Raw genomic sequence first — 18,324 nt, 5'->3', positions numbered from 1 at the left:
ATCTAGGCATGTTGGCACACACCTGTAATCCCAGCTACTTGTAAAGGTGAGGCGGGAGGATCAAGAGTGCAGGAGCCTGGGCCCTAGAGCGCATTCAAAGTCAGAGTGAGTAATTTAGACCTTGAGTTCAGAGTGGAACAGTCACCAGCAGTAGTCAGGCAGGCCCTTGGGTTTAATCTTTCTGAACACAGGAGAAGAAAAAGAACAGAGGGAGGGAGACACAGTTTAAAGATTAAATTCATTTTTGTTATTCTGTTTTATTCAGGCTAGTATTAAGTTGAATTTGCAGATCCTAATTTCTTATCACCTAAAATTAACATTGTACAAAGTATGGCTTCACCAGAAGGCAGGCTTAAGAGCAGTGCACACTCTGCACAGAAAATAAGTGTATGTTGACAGGCATCGGTCAGACCTGGTGTTTGAACTGTGTACAGACCCCACCCAGGAACTGCTAAGAAGAATCCTGTCCTGGGCTGGGCATGGCGGCACAGGCCTTTAATCTGCGCTCAGGGGCAGGGGCAGGGGCAGTCAGATCTCTGAGTTTGAGACCAGTCTACAGTTCCAGGACAGCCAGGACTACACAAAGAAACTCTGTCTTGAAAAACAAAAATAAATAAATAAAAGATAATTTCCCAGCTGAGTGCAACTCTTGGGAGGCAGGTGGATCTCTGTGAATTTGGGGCCAGCCTGGTCTACAGAGTGAGTTCTAGGACTACACAGAGAAGCTGTGTTTTGGAAAAAAAAAAAAAGAAGAAGAAGAAGAAGAAGAAGAAAAAGAAGAAAAAGAAAGAAAGAGAGAGAGAGAGAGAGAGAGAGAGAGAGAGAGAGAGAAAGAAAGAAAGAGAAGAAATATTTTCCATTCATTTCCTGCTCGTGAGGTAAAGCAGGGTTGGTCCATTGTAGCTGAGATGAAGCAAGTGCTCCCCCTCCTGCACGGCTGTGAGAGCAGGAAGTCAGGATGCTTGAGATGGGCCTGTGCACTGATTTAGTCCTTTAAGATACTGGGAGCATCATGGTTTTGTTTTAGAAAAAAACAATTGGCATGTGTGGTAGTACATGCATTTAATGCCACTCTCCAGGCTGAAACAGATCTATCTCTGTGACGTCCCAGCCAGCCTGATCTACATAGTGAGTGTCAGGTCAGCCAGGGCTGCATAGTGAGACCCTGCCCCCACCAAAGAGGGAGGGAGAGAGAGAAAAAAATTCCATGAGCTTATAGATTATAGATATACTCGGAAACTCTCCCATTTTGTTAGAAGGATGTTTTTAGAGTGTTCTTTCTGTAATAGTTAACCGGAAAGTAACACCAAGCAGACATTAAGAAATTTGGTTGATGGGGCTGGAGAGATGGCTCAGTGGTTAAGAGCTTTGCCTGTTCTTCCAAAGGTCCTGAGTTCAATTCCCAGCACCCACATGTGCTCATCTGTAATGAGATTTGGTGCCCTCTTCTGGCCTGCAGGGATACTTACATGCAGGCAGAACACTGAATACATAATAAATAAATAAATCTTAGAGAGCGAGAGAAAAGAAAGAAAGAAATTTGGTTGAGGCTGGGCGGTATGGCACACGCCTTTAATCCCAGCGCTCTGGAGGCAGAGGCAGGTGGATCTCTGTGAGTTCGAGGCCAGCCTGGTCTACAACAGCTAGCTCCAAGACAGGGTCCAAAGCTACAGAGAAACCCTGTCTCAAAAAACCAAAAAAGAAAGAAAGAAAGAAAGAAAGAAAGAAAAAAAGAAAGAAAGAAAGAAAGAAAGAAAGAAAGAAAGAAAGAAAGAAAGAAAGAAAGATAGATTTGGTTGACCTGAGTTAGGTTCCCCTAGGCAGCATGTGACTGGTGACTGGCACTCCTGTAACTTCATCTGAGGCATATGATGCCTGTCCAGCCTCTAAAAACAAACAATAAATGTTTTTATAAAATGAATATTGTCTAGCACTTGTTTTATCTTTTTGAGACAGGGTGTTTTTTTGTTTTTGTTTTTCGAGACAGGGTTTCTCTGTAGCTTTGGAGCCTGTCCCGGAACTAGCTCTTGTAAACCAGGCTGGCCTCGAACTCACAGAGATCCGCCTGCCTCTGCCTCCCGAGTGCTGGGATTAAAGGCGTGCGCCACCACCGCCCAGCGGAGACAGGGTGTTTCTATGAAGGCCTGAAACTCACAGGGTTCCTCCTACCTCTCCCTCTTGCTCAGATTAAAGGCGTTCAGTACCTCAAATTGCTTGTTTGGCATTTTAAAGTAATCTATTGGGACGGGAAAGATGGCTCAACAGTTAAAAGCAGTTGTTGCTCTTGTAAAGGCCCCAGGTTCAGTTCACAGCCCCCTGCATGGTGGCTCACAACCATCTATAACTCCAGTTCCAAAGGGTCTGATGTCTTCTGGCCTCTTTGGCCACTGGGTACACATGTGGTGCACAACACATACACACGTAAAGCACTCTTACATATTAAATACATCTCAAGAAAGAAGCAATCTCTTTCTACTTATAACAGCAAAACTAACATTTTTCTTGGTTCTTTGGTCTACAGGCTCAGAAAAAGTGTTTGAACCAGACCTCCCCCATTCCCTCGTCCAAGACCACAGATGGCCTGAGGCCAGCGCAGATCCCTGGGCTTTCAAGCACAGCACTGCCAGGTCAGGAGCCTTTGCGAAAGTTTGCCGGAGTCTGCCCCATCCTCCCAGTGCCTGAAACATGAGCTGCTGCCTCCCTCTGTCTTCACAGAGTCTTTCTTCTGAGTCTCCCTGAACTGGAATTTGCCCTGTCATCCCTTTCCTCTGTCCCCTCCCACCCAAAGCAAAGGGTGTTTCTGAGAAGGGAGAGCTCTGGGTTTGATGAGCAAGGCACACAGAACCTTGTCATTAGCCCCATGTCACGATGTGCATGCGTGTTCAGAAGCCCCACCCCCAAACTGGAGACCTGTAGGTTGCATCCTGTCTTAAGGTGCTTAACAGTAGCTGCTCGACTCCTCTCGTGCTAAGGTAAAGCAGCTTTGCCCACAGCTGTGCGCATAGTAACCCTTCTTGCCAGCTCAGTGCATAATCAAATATAGGAGCTCGAGCATCCTTCAGAATTCCCTCTGGGCCTCCTTCCTGCAGGTGTAGTTTGGAGTTCTGAAGTACTGACTGCAGGCTGAGACCTCGTTCTCAGACTACAGGCACTGGAAACTACATATGCATCTGCAGTTCTGTTTATTCTCGTAGATTCCGTGGCTCTACTGATTCCTACTCAGAGTTGGATAGCACCTATCTCTGCCTTCATAGCTGATAGATCAGAGTGTCCTGCTCCCTTCCTCCCCACAGGTTTTTATCAAGAAATCCCTTTTAGGCTGGGGGTGGTGTCCATACCTCTAATCCCAGCACTCTGGAGGCAGAAGCAGGGTAATCACTGCACAGTCAAGACCAGTCTGGTCTACTTAGCAAGTTTCAGGTCAGCCAGGGCTACAAAGTGAGACCTTACCTCAAAATAAGAAAAAAGAAAGAAGAAAGAAGCCCCTTTCATGCACATGCTGGACCTGACTGTCCTCTGCATTCATTCTAATAGGACAGGATTCTGGAAGCAAAATGATGCCAGCATCCTTGGGGACTACACAGCCACAGCAGGAAAACTCGGTTGGATCATCCCCTAGCCAGACGGCTGTGCAGGTAGGCGACCGTCTGGTGTTTGCGTGCCCTCATGGCTTTAAAGGAATGAGTGTGTGGTCTCCAGAGGCACTGTGCACACAGCTAGTCTCCAAGTGCTGCAATACCACGCTGAAGGTTTCCCAGGAGGCCAGGCTGGCCGCATTCATGTTTCCAGGATGAATCTTTCTTAGCTGTTCCTGACATGTTGCCGATGCCTCATGAATCCACCATAGTCAAGGCCCTGGAGTGTGTGCAAGGCCCTGGGATTGATCTTCAGAAGTGCTGCACGCACGCCGACAAGCCAACATATGCTAGACACTTAAAAAGCTGCACTCGTAGGGTTGGAATTGTAGTTCTTTTGTCATTCATGGGACAAAATACTTGACAAAGCAACTTAAGGGAGGAAGGGGTTTGGGGCTCACACTTTGAAAGCACAGTCCCTTGGGGAAGAACGTTGTCGTCGTAGCGGAGTGTAAAGGAGTGTGAAAGAGTTGTTTCTGCCGTCAGGACACAGGGAGATTGCTGGTGCTCAGCTCCTGTCCTCCTCATTCATCCAGGACCCTAGGCCATGGGGCAGGGCCTGCCCTCACACCTCAGCCCGGTCTCCTCACTCCCTCCCACATGTGCCGAGAGGTTTCTTTCCAGAGGGATGTTAGATCCTCTCCAGTTAACAGTTGAGAGTGACCATCACAGGGATGTCACTCAGTAGCTAGCTTTTGCACAAGGGCCAGGGCTCAATCCCCAACACTGCGCGGAGGGGAAATCACAACAGTCTTGTCAGAGGTGGTTCTGTCCCCACAAATCTATGAGTTCCAGGGCAGCCAGGGTTTATAGCAAGACTCAGAAACCAAGCAAAGTGGGTCTGTTCATGGTGAACATGGAGATTTGTTTTGTTCTGTTTGTATATGAGGATCAACCATGAATGCGTGAAACAGCTGTTTCCCTGGTCCTTTGACTCACCTTGTACCTGTAAATCTCAAGGCTTTTCAAACTACTGGTCTCATGAAGGAAGGGAAGCTGTTTTGTGTCTAGCTCTCTAAGGCCTTGGTTTCTTCCCCAAAGCTGCTAGAAGCTGCTGTGCTGTACAGCTTCCTGTAGACTTAGCCCTGGTGCTCTTGGCTACAAAGAAGCTGGCCACGCTGGCTTGTTTGGGGTTTCAGCAGGACACATTTCAAAGTCTTATTTGTTGATAGATAACAGGAAGCTCTTGGAGCACAGCAGCTTTGATCTCTAGATCTGTTTTGTGACTTTTCCTGTGGTTTATTTTAGGTGGATGGTCATTCAGGACAGAAGAGGCCCGCCACCAAACAGCTGACTAAAGGAGCTTTGTAAGTCATGCTTCTAAAGGAAAAATTCTCGGGTTTTCTCAGGGTATCTTAGGGTCCCTTGTTTTCTCTAAATACACCCCCACACCCTACTATAATGGTGAGTTTGTTATTGTTAGCCTTTCTACAATGGGCTTTGAGTGACTCACACCTTTAATCCCAGCATGTGGAAGGCAGAAACAAGAGATCTCTGGGTTTCTGTGAGTTAAAGGCCAACCTGGTCTCCACAGTGAGCTCTAGACCAGCCTGGTCCTCACAGTGAGCTAGCTCTAGACCAGCCTGGTCCTCACAGTGAGAGCCGGGGAGATGGCCTAGTTGTCAAAGTGCTTGCTCTGCAAGCATGAGGATGAGGGATCACTCCCTGACCCGTGTAAACCAAGCCAGGCACAGCAGCCAGCCCTCTGATCCCAGACTGGGAGGCAAAGCCAGGTGGACCCCTGGGAATCTCTGGCTGGCCAGCTTTGCCTACTTAGCCATCTGTTGGCAACTGAGAGAACCAGTCTCAAAAAGGCAAGGTCAGGGCCCATGAGATGTCTCAGCAAGGGAAAGGTGCTTGTCACCACACCCAATGGTCTGAGTTTGGTCTCTAGAGCCCACACAGCAGAAGGAGAGATGTGAGGTTGTCCTCTGACCTCTGCCTGTGTGCCTGGATGCTTGTGCACACTTACACCAGAGGGGCGGGCTTGACGTGTGTGCACACTTACACCAGGGGGTGGGGCATGTTGATTACTTTGAAAATCATTTCCTACAGTTTGCTTTCATCAGGGCCGGTAAACAGATCAGATGAAGCGCATTGTTTGCTCTTTTGCTCTTTTTGCTCTGAGCAACCGCACACTGATCCTGGTGCACACGTTGTGTTTCTGAGGTTAGGGTCATAGAAATAGTGTACAGGATACAGGTGTGGAAAATGCATAGCCACTGTACTGTAGAAATGGCATTGCTGCAGGGCAGTGGTGGTGCACGCCTTTAATCCCAGCACTCGGGAGGCAGAGGCAGGTGGATCTCTGTGAGTTCGAGGCCAGCCTGATCTGTAAGAGCTAGTTCCAGGACAGCTAAGGCTGTTACACAGAGAAATACTGTCTTGGGATAAAAAAAAAAAGAAAAGAAAAGAAAAGAAAGAAGGAAGGAAGGAAGGAAGGAAGGAAGGAAGGAAGGAAGGAAGGAAGGAAGGAAGGAAAGAAGGAAGGAAGGACGAACGAGCATTGCTAATAAATGGTTTGACTGATGCTCTCTTGATGTGACCTCACCTGAACCCGCTGTCTCCTCTGAAAGCATCCTCCAACAGTTGCAGAGGGACCAAGCCCATGCCGTGACCCCTGACAAAAGCCAGTTCCAATCACTAAGTGACACAGTGCAGAGACTGCTGTCCTACCACGTGTGCCAGGGCTCCATGCCCACGGAGGAAGACCTGCAGAAAGGTGAGCCGCCGCTGCCCACCCACAGCACCCGCCGGTAGCCCGGTGGCTCTTACCACGATGTAGCTTGTTTGCTGTGTACTCAGTGCCCCAGCCCCTGGGTCGGGCTGTGACTGATCCAAAGGGGCGCACGGTGAGGCTGCTGGCTGTAAATGGGGTGGCTTTCTTCCAGGTACTTTGCAGTGCACATGAACTTGACGCTTGCCGTTGTACCAAGTCCAAGAATTAGTTACTTCCCTGAGGTCCCAAAGCAAATCTAAGTCATTGTATGGGTTTCAGGAAACTGACAAGGTTGGGGACAGGGCCCCTTCTCCAATCCAAGAACCCCACTCATTCTGGCCTGTACCTGTTGTCTAAGTCCAATAGCAGGGATTTGGTAGCACCCCCACTTTTCCTCCCCCTGCCAACTCTCCATGACATCGTCTTCCTCCACTGCCACTGGTCTGGATCCAGGGCTTCTGATCTCCAGACCCACTGGGGCTTCCGGGGAGGTCTGATGAGTGGCTTCCTGCTCAGCAGTAAAGAACTGTGAAGATTCTGAGACGGAAGGAATTGGAAAATGGGACATTTCTTGAGACTAAAAGTCAAAACCCAGAGCCACAGATCATGACCTGCAAGGTGTCATGGACTGGTTTGTGTCCCCCCCTCCCCCCGCCAGACAGATGGACTTTATTTGTCCATCATTCTATTCACCCTGCTTCTGAGAAGGGACAGAGCTGAGGGAACCAGTTCATTGGCTCTGTGCAGTGCCCTTCCTTCCAGGGCTTCTTAGAGCAGTGGTAATACGCTGTTGGTTTCCCGGGCTGTGTTAGCCTGAGTTCCTCACCGCACAGTGCAGGATGCGTGAGCAGAGAAGGCTAATCCAAGGGGGGTATCTGTAGCACGTCCTTGCTGCGGGTGGGTAGGCTGTGGGGATGAGTCCATGCCACCAGTCTCAGGAAACAGACCCAGTCTTTCTTACTGTGTTTTTCTCTTTTCAATTTTTCTTTTTTAAAGTGGACAATGAATTTGAAGAAGTTGCCACTCAGCTCCTCAAAAGGACCCAAGCGATGCTGAACAAATACCGATTCCTGCTCCTAGAAGACGCCATGGTAAAGTGTGCTCTACCTGACCTGAGTGGGTCTGCCAGGCCGAGGCGCAGAGAGAGGGTTCAGGAACTTCCACACCCAGAGCGTAGTTTATAAAGCAGGGATGTGTGAGGTTAGAGGACAACTTCCCAGTTAGCCATCACTGAGGGTGACAGTGGCAGAAGCCACCAACAACCATTTCTGATTTGAGAGAGAGAGAGAAGAGAGAGAGAGAGAGAGAGAGAGAGAGAGAGAGAGAGAGAGAGAGAGAGAGACTTAGTCTGAGCCATCTTAATAAGACTGCCTCACCAGGCACACTTTTAATCCCAACTCTCAGAGGCAGAGGCAGGCAGATCTCTGTGAATGTGAAGCTGGCCAGGCTTACAAAGTGAAACCCTAGCTCTAAAAACCAGGTCTAGCCAGGTGGTAGGAGTGGATCTCTGCCAGTTCTAGGACAGCCAGGGCTACACAGAGAAACCCTGTCTCCGGGGGGAAGGGAGGAAGCTGAGGCAGGATGATCACCCCAAGTTTGAGGCTAGCCTAGGCTACATGGGACCTTGTCTTCAAACAGCAGCAAATGTAATAGCTTCTCATGAGTAGCACATGTGGAGCGCTAGAGTATCTGGACGCCAAACTCACTTCTTGGTGCTTCATTCCCTTGATCAAAGCACCCAAAGTGACTGGCTCTCTCCTCCTCAGAGAATCAACCCCTCTGCCGAGACTGTGATGATCGACAGGATGTTCAACCAGGAGGAAAGAGCTTCCCTGTCTCGGGACAAGCGTCTGGCGCTCGTGGATCCTGGTAAGAAACATCGGGGGGCAGGGGCGGGGGCTAATAGTCCCTGAGCAGTGTGGCCTTTGGGGGTCTGAGTGACTCAACCTGCGGTGAATTCTGGGAAGGGAAAACCAACAGTTAATTTTTTTTAATGGTTTCCCCTATTAAACTTCAAAACCTGTTGTTCTAGTCTTTGAGAGCTAAATTAAACCAGAGGCTTCTCCGCCTGTAAGGAAATGAAAGGCACAGTTAGGAAACCGTCAGTGAGGCATGGCCCCGGGCCCGAGCCAGAAGCCCTAGTGCCCCACACAGAGGCTTTTCTCTGTCCCACCTCCTGCATGTAGTCCAGAGTGTCCCCAAACCTGAGCTCCCCTCACCACCTCGTTCTTGCTTTTGTTTGCTGAGACAAGGTCTCATTGTGTAGCTCTGGCTGTCCTGGAACTCACTGTATAGACCAGGCTGGCCTCAAGCTCACAGGGTCTATCTCTGCCTCCCAAGTGCTGAGATTAAAGATGTGAGCCATTACACCCAGCTTCAAATCTGTCCTTTTAAAATTAGATTTAATTTTTTTCTCTTTTTCAGGATTTTATTTTTATTTTTAATTAGGGAGTGGGGCATGTATGTTTATGTTATGCAAGTGCGGGTATACTCAGAGGCCAGAAATGGTGTTGGATTTTTTGGGGTTGGAGTCAAACAGTATGACCCCCCCTGAGACAGCTGCTGGGAAACGAACTCAGGTCCTCTGGAAGAACAGTACACACTCTTACCTACTGAGCCATCTTTCCAGACCCTTAATTTTCAGTTGTGTTTATGTTTGTGCCTGTGTGGATATATGCGCTTGAGTTATAAGGTGCCTGGAGGCCAGAGGTGTTGGGTCCCTGGAGCAGGAGTTACAGGCAGTTGTGAGCCACCAAACATGGCTTCAGGAAAATGTACTCGGGTCCTCTGACTAGTAGTACATGTTCTTAACTGCTGAGCCGTATCTCTAGCCCACTCCTCTTTTTAAAGATAGGAGTCTTGCTAATATAGTCCTGGCTAGCTTGGGATTCACTTTGTTGATCACACTGGCCCCAAACTCCCAGCAATGGGAGGTGTAGGCAGACAGGAAGATTACAGATTTTTAGCCACCTTGGGCTATGAGTGAAACTTTGTCTCAAACAAAAAGTACTTACTGAGAGAGGAGGGTCCCGAAGGAAGAGAACTCCATCCTCCTGCCTCTGCCTCTGCCTCCATGTGCTGGGATTATAGGACCATACCACCACACTCCGCTCAAAAGCATTTTAAAATAGACCAAAAAATCTGGGCAGTGGTGGTGCACACCTTTAACCCCCAGTACTTGGAGGCAGAGGCATGGGGATCTCTGAGTTCGAGGTCACCCTGGTCTATAAAGTGAGTTCTAGAAGAGATAGGACGACATAGAGAATCCCTGTCTCAAAATAAAATAAATAGAACAAGCAGTTTTCTTTTTCAAAAAACATTATTGTGAATGCTTGTGTATGGCTGTGTGGCTAGACACACCCAGGGCACAGCGCCTGTGTGGGGTCACAGGAGAGCTTTTGGGCGTCACTTCTCTCTGTTCTCTGTGAGTTCCATGGTTGGACTCGGGATGGCAGGTGTGCGACAAATACTTCAGCCTCTGAGCCGTCTCACCAGCCTGAGCTCTAACACTTTGTTCTGCCTTGCTTAGGTGCCCAAGTTGATCTCAAGTTCATGCGTCTAAAGCCATGCTCCTGCCTCAGTCCCCTGAGTAGCTGAGATTCGAAATTGTAAATCATAAACACCATAGTCCATGAAACATAAGTGTTTATACCATCTATAAAAATTATTTTAGAATCACATGCTGGGCTGGAAAGATGGATCAGTGGTTAAGAGCACTGGCTGCTCTTCCAAAGGACCCGGGTTCATTTCCCAGCAACCACATGGTGGCTCACAACCATCTGTAATGAGGTCTGGTGCCCTCTTCTGGCCTGCAGGCATACACACAGAATATATGTATTATAAACAAATATCTTTTTTAAAAAAAATTAAAAAATCAGTTAACAAAAGAAAAATGGGGGATAGGTGTGTGGCTCTCTTGGTAAACAGAGGATCTCCTTTGCATGCACAAAACCCAGGTGAAGCTGCCCACATGGAAGCTGGCCCCATAGCCTTGGCTATGCCCCTCATTAGATTGTCTCTGCGTGTTTCTGCGAAGTAGTCCTGTGGGGTGTGCTGGCCGGAGGATGAGCCGAGGGGAAGAGGCGCGGCCTGCCGGGATTGAAGGACTGCCCGCTGCTCCTGATTAGGAGGATTTGACCTGGGCTGGTCCTCACTCTGACCATTTCATCTCTTTCTACTCTCATTTCCAGAGGGTTTTCAGGCCGATTTCTGTTGTTCCTTCAAACTTGACGAGGCTGTACCTGAGACACCACTTGACAGGAGTGACCAGCATCGCAGCAAAACCAGCTCTCTCCATCAGGCGCCCAGGGCCCAAAGCAGAGACCGAGCCAAGCCAGGCGTGGCAGAAGCAACGAATCATGACCAGTTTCATCTAGTGCCTAACCACATCGTGGTCTCTGCTGAGGGAAACGTTTCGAAAAAGTCAGAAGGCCACGGTAGAACACTGAAATATGACAAAGGGGGCTTAGGCCAATACCGGGGTGTACCAGAGGACAAGGGCAGCCGGAGGGACCCTGCCAATGCCAGCGGGTGCTCTCCAGGCCCCGACGGCCACCGCAAGACTATGGCCAGGCCGGATCATGACGCTGAGAGCAAGCTCCCTGGCATCCTGACCAGCTCGCACCTGGAGATGCCGTGCCTCGACTCCTTCCAGGACAAAACCCTGAGGAATTCCCCAAAGAATGAGGTTTTACACACAGACATCATGAAAGGGTCGGGTGAGCCCCAGCCGGATCTCCAGCTCACCAAGAGCCTAGAGAAAACCTTTAAGAACATTCTGGAGCTCAAGAAGGCGGGGCGGCCACAGAGTGACCCCGCAGCCAGCGGCGCCGTGGACCTTGACTTCCCCAGCTTTTCTCCAATGGCTTCACAAGAAAACTGCCTGGAAAAGTTCATGCCGGACCACAGTGAAGGCGTCGTGGAGACGGACTCCATTTTAGAAGCAGCTGTAAATAGTATCCTTGAGTGTTAGTAGCAGCCGCCCTCCCCGACCCCGGACCAGTTACATTCGCTCCCAGCAAAGCCCGTGGAAACATCTCCTGTCTCCAGCCTGCTTGGTCCTCCGTCACAGGTTCTTCTTTCTAATCTCCACCCTGTTCTTTTGAAGAGCAATACACGTCGTCGTGGCTGCAGGCAGACCCTCAGTCAGCCCATCTCTCTCTAGAACGCAGTCCGATAGGCCCCACACATTTCAAGTGTTCCGAAAGCCTTTATGGCCATTGTTGTTCGTTTGTTTCGTGGTTTGTTTGTTTTTAGCGCTGTCACTCGAGAGACCACAGTACACTTGACCCTGGGTAAAATTTCGACAATCATAGGTCATTTCAAAAGAACAGACTTATTAAAGAAAAATCAAACAGGACTTATAGAAGCTACTTTTTTACAGAATTCTCACTGCAGCTCCAAACTAGTGGTTTTGTTTTTGTTTGGGGGAAAGGGTATTTGTGAAGGGAAGTCTGCATGACTTTCCCCAGGGCTCAGTGCTCTCTGAGCAGTGGGTATCCGGTTGCTCTGCCTGGAACCCCACAGCCCTGGCCCAGACGTCCATAGCATCTACGCAGACCGTTTGTAGGCCTGCCTTCCCTCCCGAACAGCCAAGTGTTTACGTCATGCTGCTGCTGAAGAAGCAAAACTTTTTTTTTCTTTTTTAATTTTAGCGTATCCATGTTGAATTGTGTCTGAGAACGCTCTGTTCTTAGCCCCAGGTATGCAGCTTGAAAGTTCACCCAAGCTCAGTAGGGAACACCGGGAACCAGTTCAAGGACAGCGGGCTAGGGAGGCTGCTGGAGCCACCAGGGTCAGTGTGCAACTTAAAAGAATTTTGCATTTTATAATCGGGTGAAGTCAACGCACCCTGTGCTTTTGATTGTTGCTGAATTCTGTTTTGCTTAACCTTTGTCTCCCTGCCCTCAGCAAACAGCCCAGCAGTGAGTGCTGTCACTGGAAACTGCTTTCTTTATCAGTTTAGACTTTGGGAAGGGGACTTTAGCCTGTTTGTGCTTCCTGTTTGTGAGACCAGTAGTCAACACTGGCATTGATCATTCCCAGCACCGAAAACCGAGGGAGGGCAGCAGCCAGATGTCACCTCCAGAAAGAGGGGGACCCTCACGGGTGGCCCATGTTTGAGTTAGCAAGCCTTCCTCTTTATTTATGTCCTTTCTGGGGAAGGTTGCCCAGTTTTCTCTTCTTGTGGGCCTATCCCAGGGCACAGTGTTTCTGATACTTCTTGCATTCTTTACATCATGGTAACCATTGCTGAGAAAGCCAGGTCATGGTGCTCCTGCCACCACCACCCCCCCACCCACCTGTCTGACCCTCTGGGATCTGGAGTTTGTTTGTGTTTTTGTGAAGGTTTGCTCCCTCTGTTCGTCCCCCTGGCTGTAGACATGCGTCCATTGGTTTCTACTTCACTAGATCCCAGTATGGAGTGGCCCCTACAGTCATCATGTTGAGCGTTTCTTTTCCAGATTGGCCTGTAATGGAAAGGAAGGCTTCTGATTTTTTCTTTTCAAATAGCATAGCAAAAATCTAGGCATGTTGGCACACACCTGTAATCCCAGCAGTCAGGTGGCTGAACCTAGAGAGTCAGGAGTTCAAGGCTAGCTTGGGCTACATAAGTCACCCCTGTCTTAAAATCAAAACAAAAGAAGCTGAGCAGCAGCAGACTGTATGTCCCTTCCACCCCGCTGTCCACTACAGGAAGAAGCCCTGTGAGGCAGCCAGTCCAGCAGAGCAGTGTCCTTCTCCCAGTCCACGGCCCAGCCACTTGAATAGGAAAATCTGGGCTGTCTTAGAGTTACCTTTTTTCCTGATTTGTGCCAATATCCAAGTTCCTGACTTCCTTCCTGTATTATAACACTTTAGAAAGATGAGTTGTTTGCCAGTTAGATTCTGTTTGGGCCACCCTGGGCTAACAGCCTGCCCTTATCCCTCTGATGTCACAGACTCTTCTCATAGCCTCCTGGTTGCCTAAGTCACGATGGCCCCTGGATGCCTGCACATGGCTACAATGAATTACAGTAATTATTGCAAATCAGTGGAATTCTTGAGACGAGCAAAGTCTCGTGTATATTTGTTACCTCTTTCTTCCCCCTGACCCCCAGCTTTTCTCTCTGTCAAATCACAGGGCTTCTGAGCCCTCACATTGTTCCCACAATGGAAAGCCTAACGTACCAAAACGAAACTTGTAAATTTTGTGTCCTTGTATGTAAGTTCGCTTTCACGGAGGAAAGACTCGAGATAATGGCAGATGAAGATTATAGAATGTGTTTTACCCTGTGATTAGGTTCCACCACGTGGGTCATAGCTCGTGTACGAGCCCCCTCTGGTGAAGGCACGCACCCTGCCTCAGTGGCCAGCCCTTGGTGGTTCAGGTTCATTAGTCAGTTGAGTCCTCGCGCTCAGTAACAAAAATCACCTTTTCTTCCCTTTGTTTTTAATCTGTTTGTTGTTGTGGCAAAGTATGGATTTGTTATTACGCATTGATTTTCTGTGTCCTTAAGTACTGCCTAAAGATGAAGCAAAATTGGAACTGGCAATTACGAGAAGGAAATCCTTTAGCTCTGCAGAACTTAGTAGACTCTGTTAGGTTAGGGAGGCCTCACAGGCTGGTCGGCTCAGAGGACGGTCACTCGCTGTCAGTGTGGTGTGGGCTTTATTTGCTTAAATACCTTCATTTGTATAGTATGTCTCACTTGAAATTGCTTTGTATACATTTTGTAAAAATATTTATAAAATGTTTTGTAAAAAAAAAAGTATAACAAATTGCAGTTTATTTTGTTATGTTGGATAAATACTGTTAAAGCAGTCAGTACCTATATTGTTAATCCATGGTTAGGAAATGTTCAGTTGGAGATCACAAAATGAAACAACCATTGCAATACAGCCAAAGATTTGGGAAAATGTGTAACTGTGATTGTCGTGATTTTGCTGCAACTAGGAACTGCTCCTGTTCCCAGAAGAGGGTAAGTGTTCAGTGGGAATTCTGTGTATGTTTAACATGATCGAAAAAGCCTGCGGAGAGAGGACAGGATCTCAGCTGGTCTCTTCTCCACAGATTAAACACACTTGGTGAGTGAAGTTGGTCAGTACTGTGTGGTTACAGTCTACCCTGAGGTCATGTTTCTCTGCATGGCAAGTGTATGTGTGTACTCAGCGTCACACCATGGCTCCTGGTCAACCCCTCTGCATCAGGCATCGCCCCAGAAACGAGGCTTTGAAAAGGAAGACTAGAGGCTGGAGAGACGCTCAGCAGTTTAAAGCACTGGCTGCTCTTCCAGAGGCCCCCAGTTCAATTCCAAGCACCTGTGTTGGATAGTGCACGCTCATTTGTGACTCCAGTTGTAGGGATTTGATGCTGTCTAACCACAGGCATTATACACACGTACACACACACGAGTAAATAAAAACAAATGTTAGAGCATGTTGACAGGGGTCTAACCGCCACAGGCACTATACACACGTGCACACACATAAATAAAAACAGACCTTTAAAGCCAGGCAGTGGTGGTGCACACCTTTAGTCCCAGCACTTGGGAGGCAGAGGCAGGCGGATCTTTGTGAGTTTGAGACCAGCCAGGTCTACAGAGCAAGTTCAAGCCAACAACAGCAACAAAATATTTAGAAAATTAATAATACAGGACTAAAGAGAGGGCTCAACAAATATAAGCACTGGCTGCTCTTCCAGAGGACCTGGGTTTGCTCCCAGCACCCACATGGTGACTCACAGCTGCCTGGAACTACAATTCCAAGGCATCCAAACCCCTTTTCTGGCCTCGAAGGACACCAGACAACATGCTATACAGACATACACATAGACAAAAACTCATAATAAACTTAAAATAATTTTTTAAAGAAAATAATATGGAGCAGGGGCACTGGAGAGATGGCTCAGAGACTGTTCTTCCAGAGGTCCAGAGTTCAATTCCCAGCTCCCACATAGGAGCTCACTACTATCTATAAAGAGATTTGGTGCCCTCTTCTGGCAAGTGAGCATACATGCAGGCAGAACAGTGAATGATAAATAAATAAATCTTAAAGAGGGAAGAAAGATCTGGGTGGTGGTGGTGGTGGCACACACCTTTAATCTCAGCACTCAGTAGGCAGAGGTAGGTGGATCTCTGTGAGTTTGAGAAAACCTGGTCCACAGAGTTCCAAGACAGCCAGGGCTACACAGAGAAACCCTGTCTCAAAAGAAAAAAAAAAAAAACTATGGATTTTGAGAGCTAATTCAGTGGTTAAGAGCCTGGCTGCTTTTCACAGGGCTCAGATTCAACTTCCAGCATCCATGTTGTTCACGTCAATTCGATTACTTTGGGCCCAGGGCCTCTGAGGGCATGAGTGATGCACAAACACACATACAAAACAACCATAACGTAAATAAAATCAAAATAATAATTGTTATGGCCAGGTAACCAACAAGGATACCGAGTCCTGTATGTAAAAGCAAAGAACCTTTTTTCTTATTCAAGTTCGAACTCGGACTCTCTGTGTCCTGCGCATTGGCACGATCAGAGAGCCCCGGAAGCAGCTGGAGTTGGGTTTTTATAACAACAGAGGTCGGGGTGAGGGATTTTTTTAGGTTCAGGACCCTGATTGGCTGACATTTGTCTAAGGCTGTCTTGGTGAAAGGGGATGGGTGTGTGCTGGGCTTTGTACTATTAGGTATTTTCTCTCGGAAGATCCTTCCCTAGGTGGTCTTTCTTGGAACCAAGTACAGCCATAGGGTAAATGGAAGCCAGGCCTCTCTTGACCTTGTCATGGCTGTGCCCTAGAATAATAATGTCATAAATTTTATAAAGGATGTCTTTTCTGATTGCTCAGTTAGGGCCAAGGTCTCTGCATCCCCTTGGGGCATGCCCACCACAAATCAGGGCTTCAGTTGAGGTAGTGAAAGCTTCAGTCTGGCAGAGGAGTCACGTGCCAGAAAATGGCATCCCAGCCCTTCCTGAGGCAGACAGCAGCCAGAAAGAGCTAGCTAGCTACGGGGATGGAACCTTCCTTACATCTGGGGACCCTGGCACAGTAGGGAGTAGGGCCTGGGTGTAAAGTTTTTCCGGTCTAACAAGCCTCTCTGCAGATGCAATAATCCAAATCAGACCAAATCAAACCAAATGGGAAAAAGCCCAGGTTGAATGGATGCCAACATTCCCAGGTGGCCCTCTGGGAAAACATGGAGAGGTAGGGAGAGAAGAACTGGAAAGACCATGTGTTCCTTCTGGGGGGGGCAGTTTAAATAGCCTGTGGGAGTGATCTTGACCCTCTCTGGGGAGGCTCACCTTTTGGCAGGCTTTCTCGGGGATAGAGTCTGGACTGAGGTAACTCGCAGGGGAGGGGGCTTGAAATGGAGCTTTCCACCCAACTTTCCAAAATGGGTGTCAGAGGCTGGGGTGATGCTTCCAACCAAGCATCCCAGACATTTTGGGTAAGGATGTTAGGGGCTGAGGTGACACTTTCAACCAAACACTGAGCTCCAGAGTGTGTCTATGCCTCCCCTCTGTGTTTTCTTCTAGGCAGAAGTAGGGCTTTTCTGTCCAGCTGGAGAGGAAAGAGTTAACCAGCACTCATTTCTGGAGCAGCTCAGCTCAGCAGACTCTATGTGTTATAGCTCTGAGGGGAAAGGGATCCTGGCAGTTGGGAGCCAGGGGGATACCACACAGTCACACTGCACAACAAACCTCACACAGATTTAATAGAGAAGACACAAGAGGGTGGCTGCCTCTGCTTAGGAGAGAAACAGAAATACTGGACAGCAGACAGGCTTTATATAGGGCTTCTGGGAGGCAAAGGTTTTCATGTTCTGAGCTTGGGCATTTGCTCTGTAGGACGGAGCTTGGATGCCTGTGTCTCAGGGGCTGGGGATGTTGGTTTTGTCCATTGCACTGCTCTGTGGGGAGAACTGGAGCTCCTAGGGGACCGGACCTGCTCTCACAGGCCTCCTCTTTTGTTTATTACTGATAAACAGTCAGGGATTGGAAAGGGTGGGGTGGTGCTATCATTAGACTATTTCATGTTGAATGGGGCAGGCTTGATCTTCACTGTCCAGTATAATCGGAGTGGCAGGTGTGTATCTCCATAGCTAAAGTTCAGTAACCCTGTATTAACAATGGATTAAAAGCCTGGTTAGAGCTGGTAATCCCGGCACTTGGGAGGCAGAGGCCACCAGATCTCTGTGAGTTCAAAGCCAACATGGTCTACAAAAGGAGTTCCAGGAAGTCAGGCACAGAGAAACCCGGCCTCGATAGCCAACAACAGCAAACAAATTGTAATCGTTAGTGTTGGAAGGAGACCACTTGTTCTTCCCGGCTGCCTGGCTCGCTTAGACCCAAAATAATCACACAGAAACTCTATTAATTAAATCACTGCTTGGCCCATTAGCTCTAGCTTCTTGTTGGCTAATTAAATCGATCTCCAGCGGCAGCTCCATGGCATCTCTTTACTCTGCCTTCCTTCTCCCATCCTATAGGCCAAGCCAGTTTTCTTTATTCACTAACCAATAAAATCAACACATAACAGAAGGACCTCCCACACCATTTCCCCTTTTCTGTTTAAACAAAAAGGAAGGCTTTAACTTTAACATAGTATAATCACATATAACAAAACAGGTATCAAACAAGAACTACAGTTACAATATTTATATCTATTTTATCTTTTATCATAATTAAGGAAAACTATAACTATAACCATTTATTCTTCAACTCCATCAAGGACCCCAGAAGGATATAATATTACCTAAGTAAACATGAAATTCATTATAAGCATCTTCCAAAACTCTAGAATTGACAGAGACATCTCGCTGCCTGTACAGTCACCCAAAGTTCTTCTGTACCGTTGGGGCATCCATCTTCAGCCTACAAGCCCATAGTATCCAGCAGACTTTCCCATGAAGCAGAACATTTCAAAGACAGTTCCTACTATATCAGTCACTTTTTCTGTCTGTGTCCTGCAGAATGTCTCGCAGACTCTTTTTTTTTT

The 18,324-nt window shown here is 48.0% G+C and overlaps 1 protein-coding gene and 1 long non-coding RNA gene across 5 annotated transcripts in view; one reads left to right on the top strand and one right to left on the bottom strand.

The window, feature by feature from the left end:
- Bicral (BICRA like chromatin remodeling complex associated protein) overlaps positions 1-14,430 on the top strand; it is a 90,140-nt gene extending 75,710 nt beyond the window's left edge. For all 4 annotated transcript variants that reach the window (XM_050122702.1, XM_050122703.1, XM_050122701.1 and 1 more), the window contains 7 exons: positions 2,522-2,627; positions 3,535-3,635; positions 4,884-4,942; positions 6,212-6,357; positions 7,351-7,445; positions 8,121-8,223; positions 10,545-14,430. In XM_050122702.1, the coding sequence (XP_049978659.1) occupies positions 2,522-2,627; positions 3,535-3,635; positions 4,884-4,942; positions 6,212-6,357; positions 7,351-7,445; positions 8,121-8,223; positions 10,545-11,326 (1,392 nt within the window). In that variant the 3' untranslated portion in view covers positions 11,327-14,430. The remainder of the gene's footprint in view (positions 1-2,521; positions 2,628-3,534; positions 3,636-4,883; positions 4,943-6,211; positions 6,358-7,350; positions 7,446-8,120; positions 8,224-10,544) is intronic.
- A 2,636-nt stretch (positions 14,431-17,066) lies between these two features.
- The window catches only part of LOC126488956 (uncharacterized), a 2,363-nt gene continuing 1,105 nt past the window's right edge, over positions 17,067-18,324 (bottom strand). Inside the window, exon 3 of the long non-coding RNA XR_007588829.1 lies at positions 17,067-17,444. This is a non-coding gene — a long non-coding RNA (uncharacterized lncRNA). The remainder of the gene's footprint in view (positions 17,445-18,324) is intronic.

The sequence above is a fragment of the Alexandromys fortis genome, unplaced genomic scaffold (genome assembly GCF_014885135.2).
Source record: "Alexandromys fortis isolate MF-2015 unplaced genomic scaffold, M_Fortis_MF-2015_v1.1 scaffold_212, whole genome shotgun sequence".
NCBI lineage: Eukaryota > Metazoa > Chordata > Mammalia > Rodentia > Cricetidae > Alexandromys > Alexandromys fortis.
The sequence above is the reverse complement of the archived record's forward strand: the minus strand, read 5'-3'. Positions and strand labels throughout refer to the sequence as shown.